Raw genomic sequence first — 27437 nt, 5'->3', positions numbered from 1 at the left:
TATCTAAGAGAACGGCAACGATTGTGGGAAAGGCAACTACTTTCATTAGCAAAGTAGTACAGACCTTCATCCTCTCAACCACTATGCATGCAGAAGGACAGTGGTTTGAATTCTGGCATCCCATATGGTCCTCCGAGCCTGCCAAGAAAGATTTCTGAGCATAGTGCCAGGAGTCACCCCTGAGTGCTGCCGGGTGTGACCCAAAAATAAAAAATAAAAAAAGGCTGGAATAATAATTTTCAGACTCTTTTTTCATAATTGCCCAACATGATAACCAATTTAGGTGCCCACCAATAGGAGAATAGCTAGACAAAATGAGATGGCTACATCATTCAATTCTAATTAGCACAGAGTGACAAATAATTCAGCTTCCAAGGCATGGTAAATCTCAAATACCCAAAGAAAGCTGTCTTTTACAAACTAGCACATTATGTCTGATTCCATTTAGATCAAAGACTAAAACAGGTAAAACTAATCTGTAATGGGAAAAAATAATGTTTCTGGGATTAGGAGGCAGATCAATTAAATTAGGAAGAAAAGTGAGGAAACATCTGGAATAGTAGAAATTCTGTATATAATATAGTTATAGATTATAGTTATAGATTACACATTGCTTTTGGGGGGGTTATTTTACTTTCTGGGAGCACAACAGATAGTACTCAGGTTACTCTTGGCTCTGTTTGCAGGGATCACTCCTAATGGGACTCCAAAGGACCAGATGGAGTTCCAGAGATTAAAACCCAGTTGTCCACATCAGGCAAGCCTCCTACCCACTGTACACTGCAGCCCCTAGCTTACAGTGTATGTAGTTGTCAACACTGATGCAAAAGTACACTTAGGATTTGCATATATCTTTCTATGTTGGTTTTATATAAAATGTCAACACAAATAGAACTCAACTCAATGACAAACATGTGAAGAAAGAGTGGCCATAGATGAAATAAATCGTGAAAAATACAACTTAATGATGAGTGCATAGATGAGTCCATGTTTGGAAAAAGAAGCAACCATGCAAATAAGTTAAAACAATAAAGATAGATTAATAGTGCAGGATACTTGGGGTTTATTGTAGAAATCCTTGTCAAATCCTTGACAAATTTTACAATGAATCTCAGAAGAAAACAATGGTTGGAATGTGAACTAGTATAAACCTATGTATTCCTTCCTTCCATGTCAGCTACCTCCTCCATTGCTTATGAAAGTGGCCGTGAGTGGCGTGTGCCAGAAAACACACTTTGTTAATGGCACAGCTATCTGGGAGGGACTGTATGATGACTGCAGAGCTGGAGAAGATATTTTCATTTACAGCAAGCAGTAAGATAAAAAGTAAGAGATTAAAGGCCCTGAGTAGTACAGTGGTTAGCATGCTTTGCAGCACCTGACCTAGGTTTAAGTTCAGGCACCAGAAGCTTTCCTGAGCATTACTGAGTACAGCCCTGGAGGCTTTTAGCACTGTGGTGTGTGGCCCTTAAGGTCCTCAGCACCAGAGGGTGGTCTAAATACCCTTGGCACTACAGGGCTGAAGCATCATTGCTTTCTTTGACCCTTGAATCAAACTACTGGCCCATTTGAATGATAATCACTAGTGGGGCCCTTGGACCTCCTGAGCAAAAAGAGAAAATGTAGAAACAGATGACTAGAAACTATGCTTTTCCATAAATGATGAGTGCAATTCATTAATAGCCACTACAGATCTGTTGCTACACATGGGTTTTGACTGTATTATTAAGTGTCTCCCTTTCTGAAGTTTAGAAAATTAGCCAAAACAAAACTAAGGGCTGAGAAATTTTATTTTATTTATTTTTATTTTTAAGCACTCTACCTACTGTACTCTCTCTCTCTCTCCAGCCCAGGACCTGAGATATTTTAGATTCAAGACAGCAACAAAAGAATATCCTGAATTCATCTCCTCCCCACAGGTTTGCCCAATCTCTAACTATATATGGAATAACTCCTTCTGAGAAAAAGCCTCACACTGTCACTTCTGTCCACACAGCACAAAAGAGAAGCAGAGGGGGAAACAACTGAAGCACAAAGAGGCTAAGAAGTAATCTATCATCTTCACTCTAGTACAGTGATACCACTCTGAGGAATTTACAAACTCCAAACTTCTTCCTGTGGAGACAAAGGGTTTGGACATCACAACTGGTACTCTCAAACTGTAAGACTTCCACTGAGAGAAGATCTGCCAATCATCTACCATTGAAGGCAATGAGGCTGAGGTCACCAGGCACACAAAGCTGCATGGAATAGTCTGTAAATGACAAGCAAGGACTAGTCCTATGGGTGATACCCAAGACCCAATGTAAGTGAGCAGACAGAAATGGACCTAGTATTTCTGTAACCAAAGCAAATTCGTTTTTTTTTTTTTTTTTATAAAAGCCCTAACATTATTCCATACTGTTTCTAACATAGTACAAAGGACTTGTTGCATTTTCTTCTTAGACTAGAAGGCCAATTGATGCTGCCCACACATGCTTCTCTGTCCTTGGTGAGAGACTCCATCAAGCCTGGAATACAAAGACTGCCCAAGAAATGGAAGAAATTATTTACCCATCACTAATCTGCTAAGTGGTAAATATCAAAGATATATAAGGCACTGGTAGAACTATAAAAGAAAAAAAAAGTCAGACCCATCAAAAAATGGGGTGAAGAGATGAACAGAAACTTTTTCAAAGAAGAAATAAAAAGGGTCAAAAGGCACATAAAAAGTTCATTATTAATTATCAAAGAGATGCAAATCAAAACAACAATGAAATATCATCTCACACCATGGAGAATGGCACAGCACAGCAGCTGACCCAGGATCTAAGGTGGTTGGTTTGAATCCCGGCATCCCATATGGTTCCCCCGTGCCTACCAGGAGCTATTTCTGAGCAGATATCCAGGAGTAACCCCTAAGTGCCGCCGGGTGTGGCCCAAAAACTAAACAAACAAACAAACAAACCGCTAAAGCAATAGCACAGCAGGCAGGGCATTTGCCTTACATGAAGCAGATCTGGGCTTGATTATTGGCATCCCAAATGGTCCTCTGAGCCTGCCAGTAGCAATTTCTGAATGGAGAGCCAGGAGCAACCCCTGAGCATCTCCAGGTGTGGCCCAAAAATCAAAAAGAAAAAATAACTAAAATAAAAACTAACAAAAACATTTCACTGCTGGTGGGAATGTCACCTGGTCTAGTTTTTCTGTAAAACAATATAGACATTCCTAAGAAATCTAGAAAATGAGATTACATTTGACCCAGCAACTTATTTTCTTAAAATATACCTCACAGGCCCCAAAACAAATATGGAGAAAAGGGATTTGAACCTGTATAGATATAGTAGCCAAAATCTGGAAACAACCCAAGTATCCAAGAATAGATAGATGATTAGGTAAAGAAACTATGATACATATAAATAATGGAATTGCACCCAGCCATAAGAAAACATAAAGTCAAGCAATTCACTATTATATGGAGGAACTTGGAAAGTATAATGCTAAATTAAATTAGTCAGAGGAAGAGACACTAAAATCTTTCTAATATGCAGAATCTGAGAACCATAATGGTGGAATAATGAATACCCAGAGACAATGGGAACAAGGAAAATGAGAACTGATATTCTGTAGGAAACATGCTACCCGAGGGATCTGGGGGAAAGGACAGGGAAGAGGCAATGTCTATGATGAAGGGAAGCATTTAACTGGGAGAGGTTATGCAGAAAGGTGGTAAAATGTTATGTCTGAAGCCCTATCTGCAACAGTATCATAAACCACAGTAGAAAACGCACACACATGTATTTACGTAAGTGCCTCTCATAGATGCAAACTCATAGGAGGCAAATGGGTGTGGGGATATTGTTGAAGAAGAGTGGACTATAATGAAAGGACTGGTATTGAAAAATTGTATACCTAAAACCCAATCATAAATTTATAATTTCATAGTAACTAATAAAAATTAGTTTAAAAAAGATTGGGAAAGGAGGGGGCCAGAGCATTAAAGGACCATAAAAAAAAAAAAAACATCTAGAAGAAAATGATAAATTTCTAGATACATATCACTTACTAAGATTATGAAGAAAATAGATCTTACCATAATGATTACTAGTGTTTATTAAAGATTAAATAGATACTGAATCAACAATCTAAAACCTATCAAAGGGTTGGAGTAATAGTTCAGTGTCTGGGGGCTGGAGTGGTGGTGCAGGGCATAAGGTGCCTGCCTTGAGCGCAATCGCCTAGGATGGACCATGGTTCAATCCCCTGGAATCCCATATGGTCCCTCAAGCCAGGAGTGATTTCTGAGCACATAGCCATGAGTAACCCCTGAGCGTCACCGGGTGTGGCCCAAAAGCCAAACAAACAACCCGCCCCCACAAAAAAAAAACCTCAAAATAGTACAGTGTCTGCCCTGCTTGCAACTGACCTAAGTTTGATTTCTGGCACTACATAGGGTCCCTGGAGCCCAGCCAGGAGTGATCCCTGAGCACTGATGGGTATCACCCATCAAGATATGTGAAGAAAAAGAAAATGTGGTAAAATAATAATGGAACATTATTAGCTATAAGAAAAGAGGTTCTACCTTTTTTGGTAACAAAGATAGAACTTGAGAAGATTATTTATGAAAATTCTTTATTTTCTCACAAGTAGAATGCCATTTTAAAGTGAAATGCAAGGCACAGTTCTCCCAGCCTGTCTTTCAAACAAAGCTATATTACTTACAACAAACAAAAGACATACCAAATTCTAATCAACAGAATAGACTGGTGTTTGCCAAATGATGGGAGTGGAATATGAATAAAATAGGTAAAGGGTTAAAAATATAAATTTGCAGTTACAAGATAAATAAATTCTAGGGACTTACTTAAGATGTTGGTAACAAATCATACACAATAGTATATTAGAAATTTACTGAGTTAATCTCAAAAGATCTTATCCCAAGTAAGAAACTTTGAATATGTTAACTAAACCACTTAAGGATCATTTTATAATGTTTATAATACACATCAAGTTATACTATATACCTAAAACAAATTACTATAATGTTACACAACAATTTTATTTTAATTTTTAAAAATATGAACTTGGGGGGTTGGAAAGATTGCACAGTGGTAAGGCATTTGCCTTACATGTGGCCAACCCAGTTCAATTCCTGGCATCCCATATAGTCCCCCGAGCTTGCCAGAAGTGATTTCTGAGCACGGAGCCAGGAGTAATCCCTGAGCTCTGCCGGGTGTGACCCAAAAACCACACACAAAAAAAGAATTTCCCATGGATTTATGTTACAAAATGAATGTCAAGATATATATATATATATATATATATATATATATATATATATATATATATATATACTTGATACACTATATCAAGAGTGAAAGGAGCTGTCCATGTATTCCTTTCACAAAAGTTTGTTTTGTTTGTTTGCTTCTACAACTGCATTGTTTCTCTTTTTTCTTAAAAAGAATACTAAATATAATAAATTACGTTTTGTCAAGTAAATGTCTTCCTAACATCTGCTGAATTTTTTGGCCTAAAATTACTCCCACCCTGACTGATTGAGGCAACCATGATGTTGCTGAAATATGAGGCCACAGAGGGGCCTACAGGGGAGAGAGAATATTCTAGGTGATTCTGCCAAGAGATAGTACAGACAGAAACTTCAAAAATACAGAGAATGGTAACATGGAGGGACACACTAAGCTGTACATACTTACTGCCAATAAACATTTTTATTCAATGGCAAACTCATAGAGTCATTTTTAGTCATGGCTGGTTTAATGACTAGTTTACAAAACACAGAGAATAAAACAATTAAGCTTCTAGGAGCTTGGAAGAGCTAGTACATTAAAGACAGGAGGCTGCTTCAGTTTCTGAGCCCTGAGCCTTTAGGAAGCCTGCCCAGGCAGATTCCAAAGTCACCACTGGGAGGCTTGACACTATGTGGGGTTCCTCTGAGCCAACACTTTCCCACACATCACCCAAGGCTGAACTCAGAGTCCCTGACCGCTTCCTGTTCCCTGCTGTGGCACCTCCTTGCCTGTCCCTCCTACACGCAGCAGGTACTCCACGTCTGCTTGGTGGCTGCCTCTTTAAAATGGGACTTCTCAGGAGAAGAGGGGGAAAGGCCGTTTTGCAATGTCAAATAACTTTTTAAAAATAGTTTCATGTAAACATGTATTAAAGCTAAATTTTAAAAAATGTTACCTACCTGGGGCTTTACAAAATCTATCAACAAATATTTGCATCATCTACTATGATAAAGTACATATGTACAATCTCAAGATCTTGGGTAAAAGTGGGTGACATAAAATACATATCTACATGTTAAGAGGTACTGCCAGGAAGAACTGAGGTCATGTCATACACACTGTGTTCTCCTTTCTTTGAAAAGAATCACACTTGAGGATGTGCTTTGGGAGAACACGGCAAATATTCTTTGAAATAGTACTTGAGATATGTACTAGCTAGGTCAGAGTTACACAGAATAATAATTTGCAACTTAACCACAGAAAGCTAGCAGTCCCAAATAAGGGGGTACAGAGCTGAACAGACATTTCTCTAAAGCTAGAGATATGGCTGAGAAGTGCATGAAAAATGCTCTTTATCATAGATTATCTCAGAAATAAAAATCACAATAACAATGAGATACCAACACCCACCTGTGAGAATGGCCTATTTCAAAATAACCAGAAGCAGCAAGTACTGGTGGGAATATAAATTGGTCTAACCTCTCTAGAAAACAGAACAGTTCTCAAAATAGTTCAACCATATGATGCAGAAATTCCACTCCTATGTAGTTCTCTGTATATTTTTTCCCTCCCCAAACATACCAGAGAGTAAGCTCAATGGTCTGAGCACAGATTTTGTATGCAAGAGGGATGGCTTCAACCTCTAGCATCAAGTAATTCCCAAGCATGACAGGGAGCAAACCTTGAACACTGAGCTTGGAGTAATCCCTAAACTCTTCTGATTAAAGCTCCTAAAAGCAAAACCAGAAACAAAAATACTTAAAAAGTATATACACACCTATGTTCATGAGAGTGCTAATCACAATAGTAAGCACTGGAAACAACCCAAACATGAAGGACCAGTGCTGATTAAAGTAACTGATCTATACAGACACATTGGACATGAGTAAAATATATTTCTATTAGAAAAAAGGTTGTATTTTTGCTACCAAGTTTTATCCATTGTATATGTCTACAAGAGTTTTCCTGAAGGTCCTTCTTGGAAGAACTGTCTAAGGTATTGGCATGGAAGTTTTCATCTTGATGTTCATTATTTTATACAAACTTGTGATGTCATCATGAGAAAACTTTCAGTCTGTAAAACTCTATACATACATCTATATTTATACTTTTTTGTTGTTGTTTTGTTTTTTGGGTCACACTTGGTGGCACTAGGGGTTACTCCTGGCTCTGCACCCAGAAATCACTCCTGCAAGCTCGGTGGACTATATGGGATGCCGGGGATTGAATCTGGGTCAGCCATGTTCAAGGCTAACTCCCTACCCAGTGCTATCGCTCTGGCCCCTATATTTATACTTTAGGTACATCAATATTGGTTATTTGAATGAATGATTAAAAGCATTTGCTATTATAACCATATGTAGTATTACAAATATTACAAAGGGAAAGTATCATTAATAAAATTTGTCAGCTTCAGAATTAAAAAAAATTTTTTTAAATAGAAAATGAAGTCTTGCTTTGTAAATTTTGGTGAGGGAACTCCTAAACAGTGTGCAGAAGGTCTAGGGAGAAAGAGAATATACGAAGTGTGGCCATTCCTGACAATACTCACCCTGATTTCTCAGGCCTGATGATTAGGGCTTGGGTCCAGCAGTGCTGGCGACCACCAGGACCACATTTGGCAGTACTCAGAGTTCTTCCAGGTTACTGGATGCACCTAAGGGTATGAAGTTCTAAGGATTGAATTAGGGCCTTGAGCATGATCTATCTTCCAGTACCCTGAAGCCTTACTTTTTGCTGTAATGTACGTAGGACTAGATAGGACCATGTTAACTGAAATAAGTCAGAGGAAGAAAGACAAATACAATACCCATTATCATATTTGGGATACAGAGAAGTAAAGCAAAGCAACAAAAAAAATCCAAAATGAAAACAAACTGTTGGTATCTGACTTCTGAACTAAAGGAGGGGCACTGAAGTGAGAAGGTATGATTCGAAGAAAAGCATTTAAAAGAGACTTGAAACTGGGGCTGGAGTGGTGGCACAGTGGTAGGGGGTTTGTCTTGCATGCGCTAACCTAGGATGGACCGCGGTTCGATCCCCCAGTGTCCCATATGGTCCCCCATGCCAGGACTGATTTCTGAGTGCATAGCCAGGTGTAACCCCTGAGCATCACTGGGTGTGGCTAAAAAACCAAAAAAAAAGAGAGAGAGAGACATGAAACTGTACCCTTAAAATATATCCATTCTAGTCAATCAACATTCCCTCAACTGAAAAAAATTCTTACAAAATATAGTTAAGTGAAATGAGACATATCTTCCTCTTTAATTTCCTTTCAAAGTTTATTGCATTGGCTCAATGTGTGTGTATGTGTGTGTGTGTGTGTGTGTGTGTGTGTGTGTGCATGTTTTAAAATTAGCCTTAAGAATAATTTCCCTTTCTCATACCTATATTCATTGCAGTATTGTTTACAATAGTCAGATCTGGAAACAGACTAGATTCCCCTCAATGGTTAAAGAAACTATGGTTCATATACACAGTGGAATATTATGCAGCCATCAGAAGAGATGAAGTCATAAAATTTTCCTATACATGGATGTATAGGGAATCTATTATGCTGAGTGAAATAAGTCAGAGGGAGAGAGATAAACATAAAATGGTCTCCCTCATCTATTGGTTTTGAGAAAAATGAAAAACATTTGTGTAATGATTCTCAGAGACAAAATAGAGGAGGACTGGAGGGTCTAGTTCCTGACATGAAACTTACCACAGGGATTGTTTAGTGCAGTCACAGAAATAATTACACTGAGAACTATCATAACAAAATGTGACTGAATGAAGGAAGTAGAAAGCCTGTCTAGAGTACAGGCCAGTGTGGGGTGGGGAGGAAGGACACTTGGGATATTGGTCATGGGAATGTTGCACTGGTGAAGGATTTTATTTATATATATATATTAAAATATCAAAAAAGAGAAAAGATAAGGCTTCCCAAGTCTCTCTCTCTCTCTCTCTCTCTCTCTCTCTCTCTCTCTCTCTCTCTCTCTCTCTCTCTGTGGTTTTTGGGTCACACCCGGCAGTGCTCAGGAGTTACTCCTGGCTCCATGCTCAGAAATTGCTCCTGGCAGGCACGGGGGACCATATGGGACACCGGGATTCAAACTGATGACCTTCTGCATGAAAGGCAAATACCTTACCTCCATGTTATCTCTCCGGCCCCAAGGCTTCCCAATTCTTACCACAGGCTGTGTTCTTTACACTGACTATATAGAAAGAGGAGGTACAGCAAATGCCCCCCATATACACCTCAACACAGGCCCTGTGTTTGCCTGGTTTGTATTGTGAATTGGGGGACAAAAAAAGAATAATTTCCTGATGACTTCACAGGACACATAGGGGGAGTCCTTGCCCTGAGAATAACCCAACACAGGTCAGTTAGACAGTCCAAAGGGTAAACATAGACAAGAAGTGTCACTGCAGGCAGAACAGTTGGGAGATACACAGCAGGTAAATATGGGAAGAATTTAGTCCAGAAGCACAAGAAAAGCCTCAAGGGGTCCATACTATTCAAAACCAGAGTTCAAATACTGGGGACATGAAAAATGTCATAAGCAGAAGTCATCCTGTACGTCTAAGAGCCCTTCTGTTTGGTTTTGTCCTGGTTTACAGAGAACTCTGAGTCTTAAAACCCAGCTTTCTTGAGGTCCTGCTCAGAGGCAAAAATCAAAAAAATTGGAAGAACGGAAAGAATTAGATGGACTAGAAAACTTGGCAAAGTAGGGAGCATAATAAATGCTGAGGGACAAGGTCACCCTTACCTTGAAGTCAATGGTCAGTCCAGGGGTAGAAATGGAAATTGACATGAGCAACAGGTAGGAAGCTACCAGGCCATGGTCCCTAAGGATCTCCACCACCTCCCAAAATCTCTAGCAAGACTGAGCTTTATTTAGAGAAGAAGAGTTGAGACCACACCATATGTGGCGATGCCCAGGGCTTAGTTCTGGCTCTGTGCTAAGGATCACTCATGGTGAAATTTGGGGAATCATGGGTGATGGCAGGAATTAAAACAGGGTCAGCTATGTGCAAGATTATCAGTTACCTTATTCCCTGTCCTCTCTCTCTGGTCTCAAGACTAGATTTTTGGTAGCAGTTTAGGTACTAATGGAAAGAACCCCCAAATACCACCAGATTTCCTTGAAGATCTACTAAGTCCCTTGGTCCTTGCTACTGTGAGGACACATTCCAGGAGCCAAGGAATGGGTCAAGGTCTTGTCTTCTGGAAGCTCAGATTGCCAGCAATGGACTCTGATAGGATCAAGGCTTCTAGTACCCCATCACCCAGAAAGGGACATGCTGTGTGAAAGGATTTGGTAAGCAAGAACTAATTCAGCTTTGTCCATCAGAAATATTGTGTTATCCACAAGTGTAAATTGTGCACCTAATGTCTAATGTCTCCACTCCTTTTTTTTTAACTAGCCACACTGAAACAAACAAAAGAAATCACAGAAATGTTCATATTATTTGGAGCATCATATTTAAAATGTTATTCTCTAAACATGAAATCTAGTCAAGCATATATATGCATATATATGTGTATATTTAAAACTGGTTCCAAGGGTCAGAGAGAAAGAACAGGGAATACACTTGTCCTGCACACAACTGGTGAGAGTTTATTCTCTAGCATTTCAAAATATCCCCTGAGTCCTACCAGGAGTGATCACTGAAAAGAGTCAGGAGTAAGCCCTAAGAGAGCATGACCAGATTGGCCCAGAACTCCCCATTCTAAATGTACCCAGAGCCAACAATGCTCAGATGCAGTGATGCTCTCTGGGCATCCAGCAATGCTGGCGGCAGGCATGTGCTATCAGGGATTGCACCCATGACCTAACACATGCAAGGCAAATGCTCAAATACCTGAGCCACAACCCTATCCACCAAACAGATATCTGTAGCTGGTGGAGATGTCATACCTGATCATGCTCATGGAACAAAGTGCTGCTAGGGATGGCATCTGGGTCCCTTACATCTAGCCCTTGGTGTCAACTCTTTACCCTACCCCCAAAAGAGTTGTTTCTTTTTTTTCTTCCAGAAATTGGTAAAAGCTGATGTGTGCCAAAGATTTTATTTAATTTCTTTCTTTCTTTCTTTTTCCTTTTTTTTTTTTTGGTCTTTGGGCCACACCCGGTGGTGCTCAGGGGTTCCTCCTGGCTGTCTGCTCAGAAATAGCTCCTGTCAGGCACGGGGGACCATATGGGACACCGGGATTCGAACCAACCACCTTTGGTCCTGGATCAGCTGCTTGCAAGGCAAACACCACTGTGCTATCTCTCCGGGCCCTTTATTTAATTTCTTATTTGGGGGGGATGGCACAGCTGGCAGTTTTCAGAGTTATATCCTGGCTTTGTGCTCAGGGATCACTCCTGACAGGCTCAGGAGACTATAAGGGGTGCCAGGAATCATTCTATCTACTACTGCTGTTCTAGCCCCCAGATGTTTCTGATGAGATCTCTTACATTTATTAAGTCTCTGAAATCTAGCATGTGGTCTCTCTAGAATTTTTCTCCATTTGAATGGCCACATTTCAACCTGGGACACGGGACAAAGGCCGAGTGTGAGCCAGAATAGGGCTTGGTGTCTTCTTTAGTTATAAGGATCTTTTTCTCTGGGAGAAGTCAGAGGACCAGAAGCAAAATAAAATCTATTCTAATTCTTTAACCCAGAAGAGACATGTTCTTGAAGCCAGGATTCTGGTACACCATGTGTTAGAAAACCATTTCTTGAGTCCAGGAACTTATCTTAAAGGTAAGAGTAAGCAGAATTGCCTGGAAGACTGATTAGAGCACTTTTCCCAGGTTCATTCCTGGAATTCCTGCTGTGGCAGGTTTTAGAATCCTAATCAATTCCTGAGAGATGCTCTGGCTGTGAAGAACTACACTTTGAGAGCCACTGATGAAGTTTCTCTTCTGGGCAGTTTCCCAAGATGGGGTCCCCACTCCTATAGAATGCTCAACTACTTGATTACCATTGATGGTGGAAAAATCACTGTTCACAAAAGTAACTGATTTTTTTTGGGTGTAGAAATTTGTTCCTATATGTAGTTTAATCTGATCCCTTAAAATTTCCCTCTGCTTCTGTCTTCAAAGCCAATCCCTCTTGGCCCATGCTAAGCCATCACATAACTGAAGCCCTCCCTTTATAGTTCCCTGAAATTCTCTCTCTTGGCTCTATTGCTTTAAGAACTGCAAGTAGACTTACTCTTGTGCATACCATTGCAGTCACATTAAGGTTTTTCCCACATCTTTACCCCAAACTATAGATTAAGTACATAACTATTAGATAGGAACAAGATTTTTTTTTGGCTTCTGGGCCACATCCAGTGATGATCAGGGGATTTGTGCTCAGGAATCACTCCTGACAGGGTTGAGGGTATGATATGGGGTATGGGAATCAAACCCAGGTTGGCCAGGTGCAAGGCAAATCCATTTACTATAGCTTCAGCTCTACAAAGTTTATTTTGAAGCAAGATATCACTGCTGTCAGGTTGGCCAATTTTGCCCTCGTTAGTCCCCAACAGGTTACAAAGAGACTCCCAATGTTAACCCCCAGACTCATATATGAGGCTGTGACCAGATTCTCATGGGTTTGCTGTGGAAAAAATGCATCCTCACAAAGACAAATGAGAAGTTAAGCTTTCATTTTTTAATAAAATCTTTATTTAAGCACCATGATCATGATTACAAGCATGATTGTAGTTGGATTTCAGTCATAAACAGAAACACCCCACCTTCACCAGTGCAACATTTTCACCACCAATGCCCCATTCCCCCCCCCACCCTAAGCTTTCATTTTGATAATGCCTCCCCTCTTTTGAGGGAAAAGAAAGGGCCATACCTTATGGTGCTCAGGAGACCATATGCAGTGCCAGCAATTGAACCTGGGTAGGTGACAAGCCAAAAGACTTACCTACTGTACTATCATTCTTGCTTCATTCCTCCCCCTTTTTTAATGACTGATGCTACATTCTAGTCATGATCCTTGTAGAAGGTCATCAGTGGAATACCAGAGGTAGGGACCCCAGTATTTTGGCTCTGGAAGGCCCCACAAAAACTCTAGGTAAGTCTTTCCAACTCTCCGTCAGCCTTTGCCTTGGTGTGTTGGTGGGCCAAAATGCAACATGCCTCCTAGAAGTTGGTTCCCTATTTGTCTCTGCTCACACCCATTCTGGAACAAGAGAGCATTTTCTGGAGCTGCCCAAGGTAGAACTTGTGACAATAGAACAACATCCTTCTCTACACCCCCAGACAGTCAGGCATCCCCCAGGCTTTCCTCAGCCATGTGATGCCTGTCCATAAGAAGCACCCACTAGTCCATCTGGCAGACACCCACACCCCAGATGCAGCCCCTTCCTTCTCCCCATCTACCTCCCCACCCTCAGCATCAGAGTTCCTGGTCTGTTGTTCTCTGGAATGCTATATCTGCTCCATTCTCATAGCTAACACTCAGGGAGAGAGCAAGACATGACGAATCCTAGGGATGCCTATGGGTAGGTCCAGGGAACAGTGGTGAGCTCACTGGGATGGCCTAGGAGGATGTGGTGTCAGCTGGAGACCCTGGAGGCCTCCTTTTCCTCATGTGTGTCTGATCCCTGCACCAAGGCTGCAAGAGCCCCAAGATTGCAAGGTCAGGGTTTGGATTTGAACCTCTGAAAAAAGCAAACACATCAGGGAGAACTGGTCCTCCTGTCTCCCCAGTTATAATGGGACCGAACAGAGGTGCAGAGTGGCCATGAAAACAAAGATTCCCTGGAAGTATATCTGCATGGAGAAGGGGACATCTAGGGGGACTGGACAAACTGTTCCAAGTCTAAGCAATTGGAAAATCTAAGCAGGGAAATTATTTTCTAGAAATAGGATGGGCTTTGTAGATATCTGGTCTCTACTATAATTACTCAGTCCTGCCACTGTGGTGTGAGAGCAGCCAACAGGAACAGAGGGGTATGGCTGTGTCCCAATTAAACTTAACATATAGTGGGGTCCAGGGATATGACTCAGCAATAGACGGTATTTGCATTGCATGTGTGAACCCTTGAGTTTAACACTGGAAAAAATTAAATTGGCCCTACACTGAAAGAAATTTTATAAACAAAAAAAAGAATTCCATTTAGAGCTGGGGCTTTGAGTCTGTAGTGTAGAGCATGCATACACAAAGGACGTCTTGCTTCTATTCTCATCATGGCAAGAAATGAACTTGCAATATCCAATAGGCTATATGTGGCCCTGTAGCTGTCAGCCATGACCCTGACCTGAATAACCCAAACAAATGCCAAATCGTCCTTTTCAATTTTGTTTTGTGCTACAGTGGTGTTAGCTCCCTGGATGATGCTGTTTTCTCAGTCTCTGTCCCCTTCATAGGTTCTAGGGCCCAGACTTCGAGTCTCTGGCAGAATGGGTATTTAATCTAAATTTAGGGAAACATGATGGTGGGGTGGAGCAGAGACCATGTTTATAGTAGACAAACCTTACTGAGCATTTCCAGCCTCTTGGCAAAGTGCTACCAGTTTCACACAGGCAAAGAGATCTTTGATGCTGACAAGCAGGGCCAATAGACAGCAGCTTGGCTCCTGGCCTACTTCCTTGTTAAAATGCAAACCCACGGGCAGGCTTTGACGTCAGCACAACACCCCACAGGCTGCTCCCAGCCTCCTGGGATCCCTCGATACAGACCCATCACCCCATCACCATTGACTCCAGCTTCCTTTCAGGAGCAGAACTGTGTATGTACACACACATGTGTGAGTGTAGAAAGGGAAAAAAGAAAGAAAGGAAAGAGCGAGAGAGGGAGAAAGAAAGAAAGAAAGAAAGAAAGAAAGAAAGAAAGAAAGAAAGAAAGAAAGAAAGAAAGAAAGAAAGAAAGAAAGAAAGAAAGAAAGAAAGAAAGAAAGAAGAAAGAAAGAAAGAAAGAAAGAAAGAAAGAAAGAAAGAAAGAAAGAAAGAAAGAAAGAAAGAAAGAAAGAAAGAAAGAAAGAAAGAAAGAAAGAAAGAAAGAAAGAAAGAAAGAGAGATAATGAGAGGAGATCTGTGGCTATAAAACCCAGTGTCTCTCTGGATATGTGCCATGCCATTAGATGACATCAGTTCAGTGGCTTAGAGTATCCAGCCCTGCATATCCACTCTTCTCAGAGCAGCTAAGTCACAGAAAAAAAAAAAACATTTCTGCTGACAACCTCAGGAAAGATGAAGGGTCCCATGATTCTACACCTACGAGTCTCATGTGTAAGGTCTGTCAGCTTTCCCCGTGAGACAGGCAGAGTCTACAGCCGGTAACAAGAGGTCAGAGACCAGACTATTTGACTACATGCAAGCAAGCAACAGTGTGAGGGCCTACTGTGCATCAGGCAGTGAGACATATAGTGCAGACAGAGCCCAGAGACCCTGCTGGCAGAGAGGTGGCAGTGAGGCACATGAGTGGCCCTGAGAACAGTGGGGATGACACATCGTAGAGCAAGGGATTCAAGGAGGAAGTGGGGCTTGATGTTTCTTTTCATAAACATCTTGCTCAGCACTGGGGTATATGAGGCTACAAGAAGACTAGTGTGGGGATAAGGGGTTCTGTTCAACATGGAAGAATGACAGGGAGCATGGGTAAAACTAATTTGGTGGGAAGGCAGTGCTGGATATGGGACTGTGCTCAATCCTGGCACTAACATGTATGTGCCTGGTGGCCTGCATTCCACAAGGGACTCAGTCCATACACATTGCTTGGCACCTACATGGTTCAGTGGATCTCTTGAGAGCCCCCTGATTTCTTGCGCCTCTCTCTCTCTCTCTCTCTCATCATGTTAATTCTCATGCAAACCACATTTTTTCAGGATTGTATAAACATTGCTGTGAGGCGACAATTATTTCCTACAAAAATCAATTCCCTTCTTTTCCCAGAGGTCTCAAAGGACTTCTCTCGTGGTGTGTCATTTTTGTGGAAAGTGAAGATTTCGATTCCTGATGAAATTCTCAGTGCTAGGGATGTATTTCATGTTGAACCAAGTAAATCTGACCCAAAAAGGCAGATAGATGATAGCTGTGCCTCTGCTTAAAGCAGCCAAAGAAATCCTAAGAAAAATCAAGGTGGGAAGCACCAGGCATCTCAATTTGAAACTATATTTCAAAACTACAGAAAACTAAATACAACAATGTTGAAATAAAACATACATATAGATCAATAAATAGAAAGGAGGCTCATAAATGAATCTACACTTATATAGTCACTAAATTTATGACAATGAGTCAAGAGTAAACAATTGAACAGGCAATTTCTTCAGTGAGCAGTGTTGGGAAAGACTAGCAATAGGAATCTAGCAATTGGAAGAGTTTATATATCATACAATGGCAAGGGGTTGATATACAAAATATATAAAGAAATCACACAATTTCACATCAGAAAAGCAGATAATGGAACTGCATAAGGTCTCCCTCATTTCCACTAGGAGTTATCCCTGAGAACAGTCAGGAGTAAATATCAAGTACCACCAGATGTGGCTCTTGCCAAAAGAAAGCAACCCAATCAAATGATAAGCAAATATCTGAATAGACATTCTCCAAAGAAGACAAACAGATGAATTACAGTCACATAAAACATGTTCAGCATCACTTATTATTAAAGGTATGTAATTCAAACCACACAAATGATCGCCTCACTCAGGTGGCTCTGAAGCATTTATCCAAAGGATATGAAAACACGGATTCTAAAAGATACTCACACTCCCATATCCACAGAAGCATCAGTCAAATAGCCAAACATGGAACCAATCCAAATGCTTGTTGGCAGACAACAAATTAAAGCAGCTGTATTCTATATACCTCAATGGAATACTACTCTTACACCAAAAAGATTGAAAAATTATATCATTTGGACAAAATGGATGGTGCTTAAGGTGAGTAAGCTCAGTCAAATAACTCAAGGAATTAAAAGCACTTACCAAATGGTTTCTGCCATATGAAAAACATCCAGAACAAATAAACCAGCAAACATGAATAAAACTACTCTTCCAGTAAAAATTATTGTAGTTACAGAAGGAAAAGGAGAGTGGGGGAAAGGGTAGAGAAGTCTGATAATGGTGATGGGATGGTATTGTAACTTTGCTGGACAGTGTGATGAATTCTTTCTCCTTTGTTTTATTTTTGACCATATCCAAATGTTAAAGAGTTACTCTTGACTCTATTGAGGGGTCACTGCTGATAGTGCTCAAGAAACCATATATGGTGCCAGAGATGAAACTGCAGTTGACTGCATGCAAGGCAAACACCTTATCCCTCAATCATCTATCCTGTCCTGATGTGGTGAATTCTAAATTTATAGAGCTATAAGTATTAAGTCATATGACACTGTAAACAAATGGAAATTATTAAAAAGGGGAAAAACTTAAAATGGGCAGAGAATCTGAATAAACTTGTTTCTAAAGAATACATACAAATGCCAACAGGTACATAAAAAATTCTGGAAATAAATCCATGGAGACACAAACCAACACCACCATGAGATAACATGCCATGCTTCTTAGAGTGGCTAATCTCTAAAGGAGAAGTAGCCAAAGGTGGTGAAGCTGTGCAGGAAAGGAAAGCCTGATGTACTGTCAGTAGATATAGGAAATTTGTGTGACCATTGTGGAAACAGTATAGAAATCCTAAAAATGTTAAAAACAACTACCATTGATATAGCAATCCCATTTTCTACTTAGGGTCTATATATAAAAAAATTCAAATATAGATGAATATCATATATCTCTACAGTGTTTTAATAATAGGTAAGCTATGAGAATAGTATGTGATCATCAAGAGTAAAGAATGGCTAAATAAAAAGTGATATTATATATATATATTAATATATACTTTGACTTATCTTTATAACTTAGCATGTCGTTAGTCCAAAGAAAGAAAAAAAATGCTGGCTATTTACAACAAAGTGAAAATTGAAGATGTTGTGCTGAGTGAAGCAAGTTAGAGAAAGATAAATACCATATAATCTTGGTTATATGTAGAATCTAACTTTAAAAAAGAGTAGAACTTATACACATAGAGAACAGACATGTGTGTGTATGTGTAGGTGGGTGAGAGAAGAGATACATGAACAACTGAAATGGATCAAAAGACACAAGCCACCAAATATCAAGTAGACATTCAGGATGTAGCATATAGCATGTTCACTGTACTGTACTTTGGAAAGTTGCTAAGTGTCTATAATCAAACCACCCTGAAAGTTCCCTACCTCAGTTGATTATAGAAGCTAAACAGGGTCTGACCTGATTAATATTTAAATTGGAAGATGTTGCTAAGAGAATGACTATTAAAAGTTCCTATCACAAGAGAAAAAATTGTAACTGATGATAAATGTTACTAGCCCTATGGTAATGACAAATTTTCAATAAATGCTAATACTGAATTATTAAACTGGAAATCGAGCTCCCATACGATCCAGCTATACCACTCCTAGGAATATACCCTAAGAACACAAAAATACAATACAAAAATCCCTTCCTTACACCTATATTCATTGCAGCACTATTTACCATAGCAAGACTCTGGAAACAACCAAGATGCCCTTCAACAGACGAATGGCTAAAGAAACTGTGGTACATATACACAATGGAATATTATGCAGCTGTCAGGAGAGATGAAGTCATGAAATTTTCTTATACATGGATGTACACAGAATCTATTATGCTGAGTGAAATAAGTCAGAGAGAGAGAGAAAAACGCAGAATGGTCTCACTCATCTATGGGTTTTAAGAAAAATGAAAGACATTCTTGCAATAATAAATTTCAGACACAAAAGAGAAAAGAGCTGGAAGTTTCAGCTCACCTCAGGAAGCTCACCACAAAGAGTGATGAGTTTAGTTAGAGAAATAACTACATTTTGAACTGTCCTAATATTGAGAATGTATGAGGGAAATGCAGAGCCTGTTTAGAGTACAGGCAAGGGTCGGGTGGGGAGGAGAGAGATTTGGGACATGGGTGATGGGAATGTTGCACTGGTGATGGGTGGTGTTCCTTTTATGACTGAAACCCAAACACAATCATGTATGTAATCAAGGTGTTTAAATAAAAAAAAAAGTACATTGGGACCAGAAAGGTAATATAGGGGTTAAGGCATTTGCCTTGCATGTGGCCAATTCTGGTTTACTCCCTGGTAGGGTCTCCTGAGCATAATGGAAGTGACCCACTGAGCAAAGAATTGGAAGTAGCCCTAAAATAATACCACCAGCCACTTCCTCTGTCCCCAAAGTACAGCATATAGACAAGTGTACCTTTTGATTAACTGAAACACAGTAAAAGTCCAGCACAAACTCACTTTCCCTTCAGTCACCTTTTTACAGTAGATGCCTTTTACCCTGATTGCTACTTCCTTCCCTCATTTTCTTTCCCATGGCCAGGCTTTGCATCTGTCCCTGTGCTTTGGGACTCCGGCAACAGATTAAAAGTACTTATCTTCTTACAAATTCTGTATCTAAGTCAAAGGCCTTATTCTGTAAGTTTTTTAAAAACTGTAGTAATTAGGTTTGCTAAGTACTTTCAAAAAAACAAAAATCAAAAAACAAAACAACTTTCAAGTGGGAAGTAAAAACACATACCACTAGACAAAAAGGTAGAAATAAAATAAACAAACAAAAAATACCAAGGTTCTACCATTGATGAAACTACTTTTAAAGAGCTCATTAAATACTATTTTAATTAAAACTGTTACTTCAGGAAACAAAAACCAATGTCTTATTTCACATAATGTTAAGATTTTTTAAAAAATTATTTTTCATTTAGAATGATTCTGTTTTTGATATTACTTTTTAGAAGTGAGATGCTTAAAAGCATATCTACTTTTAATTTCTAGAAGAAATTAAGAGAAAAAACATTTTTATTGGAAGAATTTTATGCTCGCTTAAAGTATAGAATCTGTCTAGAAAAGCTCAGCTATCAGCTAAATCCAAACTTGTATGCATTGCTAACAAAGAAGCATAGACTTGTGGAGAATTTTAAAAAGTTTTTGTCAAAACAAGCTAATTTTGCCACAAACCTTCTTAATTGGGAACCACAGTAAGAGATGATAAAAATGAGAAAGACAAGCAGAGAACAGAGGCGAGAATGTAACGCATGGTCAAGCTGACAAAGCTGACGAAGCAAACCGAATACTGTACCTGCTTATTACTGTCAGTGGTACAACAGAGTTTCTTGAGGGAGACAAAATGCCTAATTTTCCTAATAACATAAATAATAAGTTATTAGTGAGTCAGATATTGATGATTCAACAAATTAGCAAATGAAAACAACAGTGTCTCCTTAGAGCAAAAGTCCAGGGCCCACCCTGGGCTGCTTTAAAATTCAGAGCCTGATCGACAGAAAGTGCACTCTTCATGCACAGCCCACACACAGCCTGCAGGAGCTGAGCTTTCCTTGCAGCCAGAGCTGGTACAGAAACATTTTCCTAATGGAGCTTCATTTGGTAGACTCCCCATCCCCAAAGCTTGGCTCCTAGCTATCTTCTGTGTTAGGACAAATGTCACTCTAGATAAAATTTGTTTTAATTTACTGATATTTATAATTTTACACCTCACATAACAGGAAAAAGATTCATTTGGAAATTGACCAAATTTCAAGGCTTCTGTTTTTTTTTTTTTTATTTAATATTCTATATTATTTCACATCATGCTCATCTTTATGGTGGCAGTTTAGGCCAAAAGAAATCCTCAGACTTCGAGGTTATGCATGGGCAGGGTCCTGAAACTCCTCCTGAAGTTTTCCCTTTGCCACAAGAAAAACCAGGCAAAGAGTATATACATAGTCCTGCATAGAAATTATCCCAAAGTAGGTTTCTACTGAGAGGGAAGCCAGGAATTCTAGTGGACTGTTTTGGATTTTATAGGAAGGAATCAATGAGTCTCAAACTTTACCCATCTTCTTTTCTAACATCTATTCTTTCTCTTTTACCTCCTCCTTACCCCAGGAGGGTGAAATGCTGTTTTTTAAATGAACCTCACTGAACTGGAAGAAGAAAGCAAGACAGGGCCAGAGAGATAGCACAGCGGTAAGGTGGTTGCCTTACATGCGGAAGGTCGCTGGTTCAAATCCCGGCATCCCATATGGTCCCCCGAGCCTGCAGGGGGTGATTTCTGAGCATAGAGCCAGAAATAACCCCTGAGCATTGCTGGGTGTGACCCAAAAACCAAAAAAAAAAAAAAAAAGAAAGCAAGACAACTACTCCAACAGGAAATTTCCCTTTGCTAGGTTTCTTGCAACAGTGCAGTGGTAGACAGGGTGATAATACTGGAGATGGTGTCTAGTCTTATCTGAAACACCTGAAAGTTCAGGGAAATTTATTCTGACAGAAATTTCTGAGCAAGGGTGTGTTTCCTCTGCCTGGGTAATCTAATAATTCTGGTCACACAAAGGAAATTCATCTTATATTTATGAGAAGATGGTCTAAGGATGATGGTGACATGGGCAGCCACCAGGGCCTCTTGACATGGTCCACAGGTGGATGTGTCCATGATAACCTCAGTCACTTAGGAGGGCCTTGGTGGCACTAAAAAGCCCCGGGTCAGAGGTCTGTCAGTGTCCTACCATCCTAAGAGAAACAAAGCCACAGCACAAGTTGCAAATAGGCAAAAGTAAGAAATGAGAGAGGGTGGGCAGCAGTTTCAGACAAGTAAGGCTGGAGCAGAAATGACTTAGAGCTACTTTCTTGACTTTCTGAGTGTCTCTACCTTTGAATCACACAACAACTGGCAAGAGATTCAGGAGTTCTGATCATTCTCAGGGTCATGGAAGGTACACTCACCTCTTTAAGACAGAGGCATGGATAGCCCAGCCCTTTTCTTCTGACTCCAGAAGTGAAGCCAAGAGACAGCTCAGGCCTGCAAGTCCTATCATTTAGAACTTTTGTGAAAAGGGGAGAGGTCCAGGAATGGAGCCCTTTAGAGGTCTGTGGCGATAATGACATCGCACACCATAGTCAGGATGATACTCTGGAACATTTGGAAGGAGAAAAGTGGCAGAAAACCAAGCCTATAGGTTCTGAGGGCTGCAAAGAGGTGCCCTCAGAGAGGCCTCTGTGCAGCTCAGCCCTGGTGTGCTGGCAGTTCCCTACTCACTCGGGCATTTCCATCTTTACACACAAAGCCCACCTGGGCACTTCAGCTCACAGAGTTCAAGAGTGTGCTCTCACCCTCCTTGGCCAATCACTGGGGTGATCTTCACGTGCTGCTGGATGCTGTCCCCGGATTTCCGTCTGGCATAGTAAACCCCCTGCCACTCCTACGTGAACAAAGAGAGCTCTTAAAATCCTCATGACATGGCCCACGGCTGCCCTCCAAAGGGTTGACCAAAAGAGTCCCAACGTAGCTTCTGTACAGACCTCAAATCACCACAGTCTTACTGCCTTAGCCGTGTTAGTCTCTTGGTCTCACTGAGTCAAGACAACCAAACCCACACATGCATGGTCAGGCAGTGCCTCATGGTGCCTAGACACCAGTTGATAGAGGGCAGTATTCCTGTTCACAGCCCCCAAAATGGATTGGGGTGGGGTGGTCTGGTGGCAAGGATTCTTCCCAGGGGGTTCTCGGAATTTTCCTTTAACAACCCATCTATTTGGTAATCTCACCCTTAGATGACAGATGGGTAAACTGAGGCTCAGAGAGTCTAAGTGATCTGCACATAGTAAGGGTGGAGGATATGGCATACATTTCTATATCTGGTTCACCTGGAAGCTTCCATATTTCTCAAACGCAGTGAGCCACTAGCTAAGATTTCTATGGAGCGGCTCCCGGCACTTTCTAGAGATGAAGCAAAGACAAGGAGCATGGACGAAGCTAAGGTTCCCTCTCTCACTGCAGAATACTTAAGGGTGCACATCCAGGCTCACCAAACAAGGAGGTCATTTTTTTGGGCAATTTGGTGGTGATGGGGATCCTTGACATTGTTCTATTCTCTTTTCTGTCTCACTATCTTCCTTTTTGAATTTTGGTCATCACTTATCATCCCCATGTACTTGATTGCCTGGTCTCATTAGAAGATGGCCAGTGCTGGTCAAACACCTGCACATGAAAGAAAGAAAAATGAAAAATATCCCTGTGGGATTTCAGGATTTTGGGAAAAGGGGACCAGGCATTTCCAGTGAGGAAATCAGGGCTCCTCTGAAGAGGAGGCTGGGGACTCACCCATAGCCCCTGACCCATTAGTGCAGAGGAAGTAATAAGCTGAAGAGCACTATTGTCTGAGGGAGCAAGAAATGACAGGATGGGGCTTCCCTATGTGCTCCTAATTCCTAAAAGCTGGATAAACTAGAAAACACATGAGAACTTTTCAGGGAGAAATGCTGTTCTGAGATAGAGGCTATTCCAGAAATAGGTGTGCTATCTTCATGCAAGGCAACCTTCTTATACCAAATCACTGGATTCTACATCAGGGCACAAAGCTACAGATTCTCTTGTAATCCCAAAGGGATCACACTGAGAACAACAGGTTCAGGTAATCATAGCACTAGTTAGAAAGCCAATGTGAGGGTGGGACATAGGAATGCACAGAAAAACAAAGGCACTGGGCAGAACATGAGAAAAGGTGGCTGCACCCACCTTGCCTTTCTTGATGCAAGTGTTGATGGTGTCTAGGAGGTCTGCCCGATTCTTATCGCTCTTGGGCAACTCAGCCAGTTCTTTCCCCAGGAGCTCACCTTTGTGATAGCCCATCATTCTCTCAAAGGCCGGGTTGACATACTGTGGAGGGGAAGCAGTGACAAGTCAGTGAGCACTTGATAGACACAGAGGAAGAGGAGCTAGAATAGCACATAGGAAAGTTCCCTGGCAAACTGTCCCTGACATAGGTGTTGAAGTATACCCAGCTCTTTGTTCTCCTAAAGGGGTCACTGCTATTGATACCCCTTCCTCACCCCCTTTTATTTCTGCTTACAAAGAAGCTGAGAGATTATTTAAATACAGTCCTATAATATCATGCCATTCTTCCCCAGAGGCACAAACTCTCTAAATGCTAACTAGATACTATCTGTGGATCACAAGGCTCAGGTCCTGCTTCAAAGGAAACTTTCCAAATATATTAGATCCGTAGATCGGTAAGACCTATTGCACTGAGAAAGGGGAGGGGAAGCAGAAAGCCCCTTTCTGCTATTGCAACTGCTGTTGCCCCTATACAAAACAAGGGCAGGAAAAGAAATACCAAGGAAATGGGTTTCAGGGATGGAATGACTATTCAGGCAGCATATATGTGGTCTTTGCACCTGATATAGAGCAGGAACACTCTGGGTTCTCAGTGACTCATGAGTCAGACCCAATAGTCTGGTCAATAACTGGCAGTGATTTAAGTGTAAGTCTCTCATTTTCTAACAAGAGTGTTAAGAGGACCTTACATTTCAATAGACATTTCCTTTGGAAGAAAGGGAAATTTATTACATGAGTCCTTTAAAATTAGAATACTGACTGCAGGCAACAAAGGAAAGCTTAAGAAAGTAGTCTTGATTATTCACTACAATCAAGTAGGTTTCATCCCAGGAATGCAAGGATGGTTTAACATCTGTAAATTTATCAACATAATACACAAAATCAACAACAAGAAAAATAAAATCACATGATCATATCAATAGATGCAGAGAAAGCATTTGATAAGGTCCAACACCCATTCTTGATCAAAACTCTCAGCAAGATGGGAATGAAAGGAATTGTTCTCAATATAATTAAGGCCATGTACCACAAGCCAATAGCAAATATTATCCTCAATGAAGAAAAACTCAGAGCCTTTACTCTGACAAGACAAGGCTGTCCTCTTTCACCACTCCTATTCAACATAGTAGCGAGAAAAAGATATCAAGGGCATCCAGGTAGAAAAGGAAGAAGTCAAGCTCTCACTGTTTGCAGATGACATGATACTCTACTTAGAAAATCCTAAAGACTCTACCAAAAAGCTTCTAGAAACAATAGATTCATATAGCAATGTGGCAGGCTACAAAATTAAGACAAAAATCAATGGTCTTTTTATACACCAAAAATTATAGGAAAGAAATGGACATTAAGAAAACAACCCCATTCACTTTAGTGCCACACAAACTCAAATATCTTGGAGTTAACTTGACTCCATACAAAGACCTATACAAAAAAAATTATAAAACCCTGCTCCAAGAATGAGAGGACATGCAGAAATGGAAACACATACCCTGCTCATAGATTGGCAGGATTAACATCATTAAAATGGCAATACTCCCCAAAGCACTGTACAGATTTAATGTGATCCCTCTAAAGCAGGGGTCTCAAACTCAATTTACCTGGGGTCTGCAGGAGGCAAAGTCGGGTGATCCTTGAGTGCAACGTCAGTATAAGCCTTGAACATTGGGGGTGTGTGACCCAAACAACTAAAACAAAACAAAACAAAACAAAACAAAAAAAGATTCCTCTAGGGCAGTGCCGTGAGTTTGAGACCCCTGCTCTAAAGAGACCCATGACATTCTTCAAAGAAGTAGATCAAACACTTATGAAATTCATTTGGAACAATAAACACCCTCCAATAGCTAAAGCAATCTCTGGGAAAAGGAATATGGGAGGTATTATTTTCCCCAATTTTAAACTGTATTATAAAGCACTAGTTATCAAAACAGAATGATATTGGAATAAAGGCAGACCTTTAGATCAGTGGAATAGGCTTGAATACTCAGATAATGTTCCCCAGACATACAAATCACCTAATTTTTGTTGTTGTTGTTTTTTGTTTGGGGGTCACACCCGGCGGTGCTCAGGGGTTACTCCTGGCTGTCTGCTCAGAAATAGCTCCTGACAGGCACGGATGACCATGTGGGACACTGGGATTCGAACCAATCACCTTTGGTCCTGGATCAGCTGTTTGCAAGGCAAACGCCACTGTGCTATCTCTCCGGGCCCCAAATCACCTAATTTTTGATAAAGAAGCAAGAAATCCTAAATGAAGTAAGGAAAGTCTCTTCAACAAGTGGTGTTGGTACAACTGGTTAGCCACTTACAAAAAAGTGAACTCAGACCCCCCAGCTAACACCATGCACTAAGATAAAATTCAAATGGATTAAAGACCTTGATATCAGATCTGAAACAATAAGGAATATAGAACAACACACAGGTAAAACACTCCATGACATTGAAACTAAAGGCATCTTTAAAGAGTAAACAGCACTCTATAAACAAGTGAAAGCAGAGATAAATAGATGGATATATTAAGCTGTGAAGCTTTTGCACCTCAAAGGAAATAGTGCCCAGGATACAAGAGCCACCCACTGAAAATATTCACCCAATACTCATCATATAAGGGGCTAATATCCAAAATATACAAGGCACTGACAGAACTTTACAAGAAAAATAATATCTAATCCCATCAAAAAATGGGGAGAAGAAATGAACAGACAATTAGATAAAGAAGAAATACAAATGGCCAAAAGGCACATGAAAAAATGCTCCACATCACTAATCATCAGGGAGATGTAAATCAAAATAACTGTGAGGTACCATCTCATGCCACAGAGATTGGCAGACATCACAAAGAATGAGAACAAGCAGTGCTGGCGGGGATGTGGAGAGAAAGGAACTCTTTTTCACTGCTGGTGGGAATGCCATCTAATTCAACCTTTCTGAAAAGTGATATGGAGATTCCTACAAAAACTGGAAATTGAGCTCCCATATGTTCCAGTTATACTACTCCTAGGGCTATACCCTAGGAACACAAATATACAATACAAAAAAATCCCTTTCTCACACCTATATTCATTGCAGCACTATTTACAATAATAGTCAGACTCTGGAAACAACCAAGATGCCCTTCAACAGATGAATGGCTAAAGAAACTGTGGTACATATACACAATGGCATATTATGCAGCCGTCAGGAGAGATGAAGTCATGAAATTTTCCTATACATGGATGTACATAAAATCTTTTATGCTGAGTGAAATAAGTCAGAGGAAGAGAGATAGATGTAGAATAGTCTCACTCATCTGTGGGTTTTAAGAAAAATAAAAGATATTTTTACAATAACTCTCAGAGACAAAAGAGAGGAGGGCTGGAAGGTCCAGCTCACGACATGAAGCTCACCACAAAGAGCGGTGAGTGCAGTTAGAGAAATAACTACACTGACAACTATCATAACAATGTGAATGAATGAGGGAAGTCGAAAGCCTGTCTTGAGCACAGGCAGGTGTGGGGTGGGGAGGAGGGAGATTTGGGACATTGTTGATGGGAATGTTGCATTGGTGAAGGGGATGTTCTTTA

The 27437-nt window shown here is 40.5% G+C and overlaps 1 protein-coding gene and 1 non-coding gene across 6 annotated transcripts in view; one reads left to right on the top strand and one right to left on the bottom strand.

The window, feature by feature from the left end:
- PDE8B (phosphodiesterase 8B) overlaps window positions 1–27437 on the bottom strand; it is a 262958-nt gene that overhangs the window by 57631 nt on the left and 177890 nt on the right. For 3 of the 5 annotated variants that reach the window (XM_049766043.1, XM_049766044.1, XM_049766045.1), the window contains 3 exons: window positions 23779–23919; window positions 22374–22462; window positions 20347–20407 (listed from right to left, as the gene is read on the bottom strand). The exons of the other annotated variants lie outside the window; for them this stretch is intronic. In XM_049766043.1, the coding sequence (XP_049622000.1) occupies window positions 20347–20407; window positions 22374–22462; window positions 23779–23919 (291 nt within the window). The remainder of the gene's footprint in view (window positions 1–20346; window positions 20408–22373; window positions 22463–23778; window positions 23920–27437) is intronic. 5 annotated transcript variants of the gene reach the window in all.
- Window positions 9390–9526, top strand: LOC126002616 (small nucleolar RNA SNORA51). The gene has a single exon (XR_007493299.1). It is a non-coding gene; the product is annotated as a small nucleolar RNA SNORA51 (small nucleolar RNA).

This window comes from Suncus etruscus, chromosome 2 (assembly GCF_024139225.1).
Source record: "Suncus etruscus isolate mSunEtr1 chromosome 2, mSunEtr1.pri.cur, whole genome shotgun sequence".
NCBI lineage: Eukaryota > Metazoa > Chordata > Mammalia > Eulipotyphla > Soricidae > Suncus > Suncus etruscus.
Note: the sequence above shows the minus strand (reverse complement) of the source record. Positions and strands in the feature narration are given on the sequence as shown.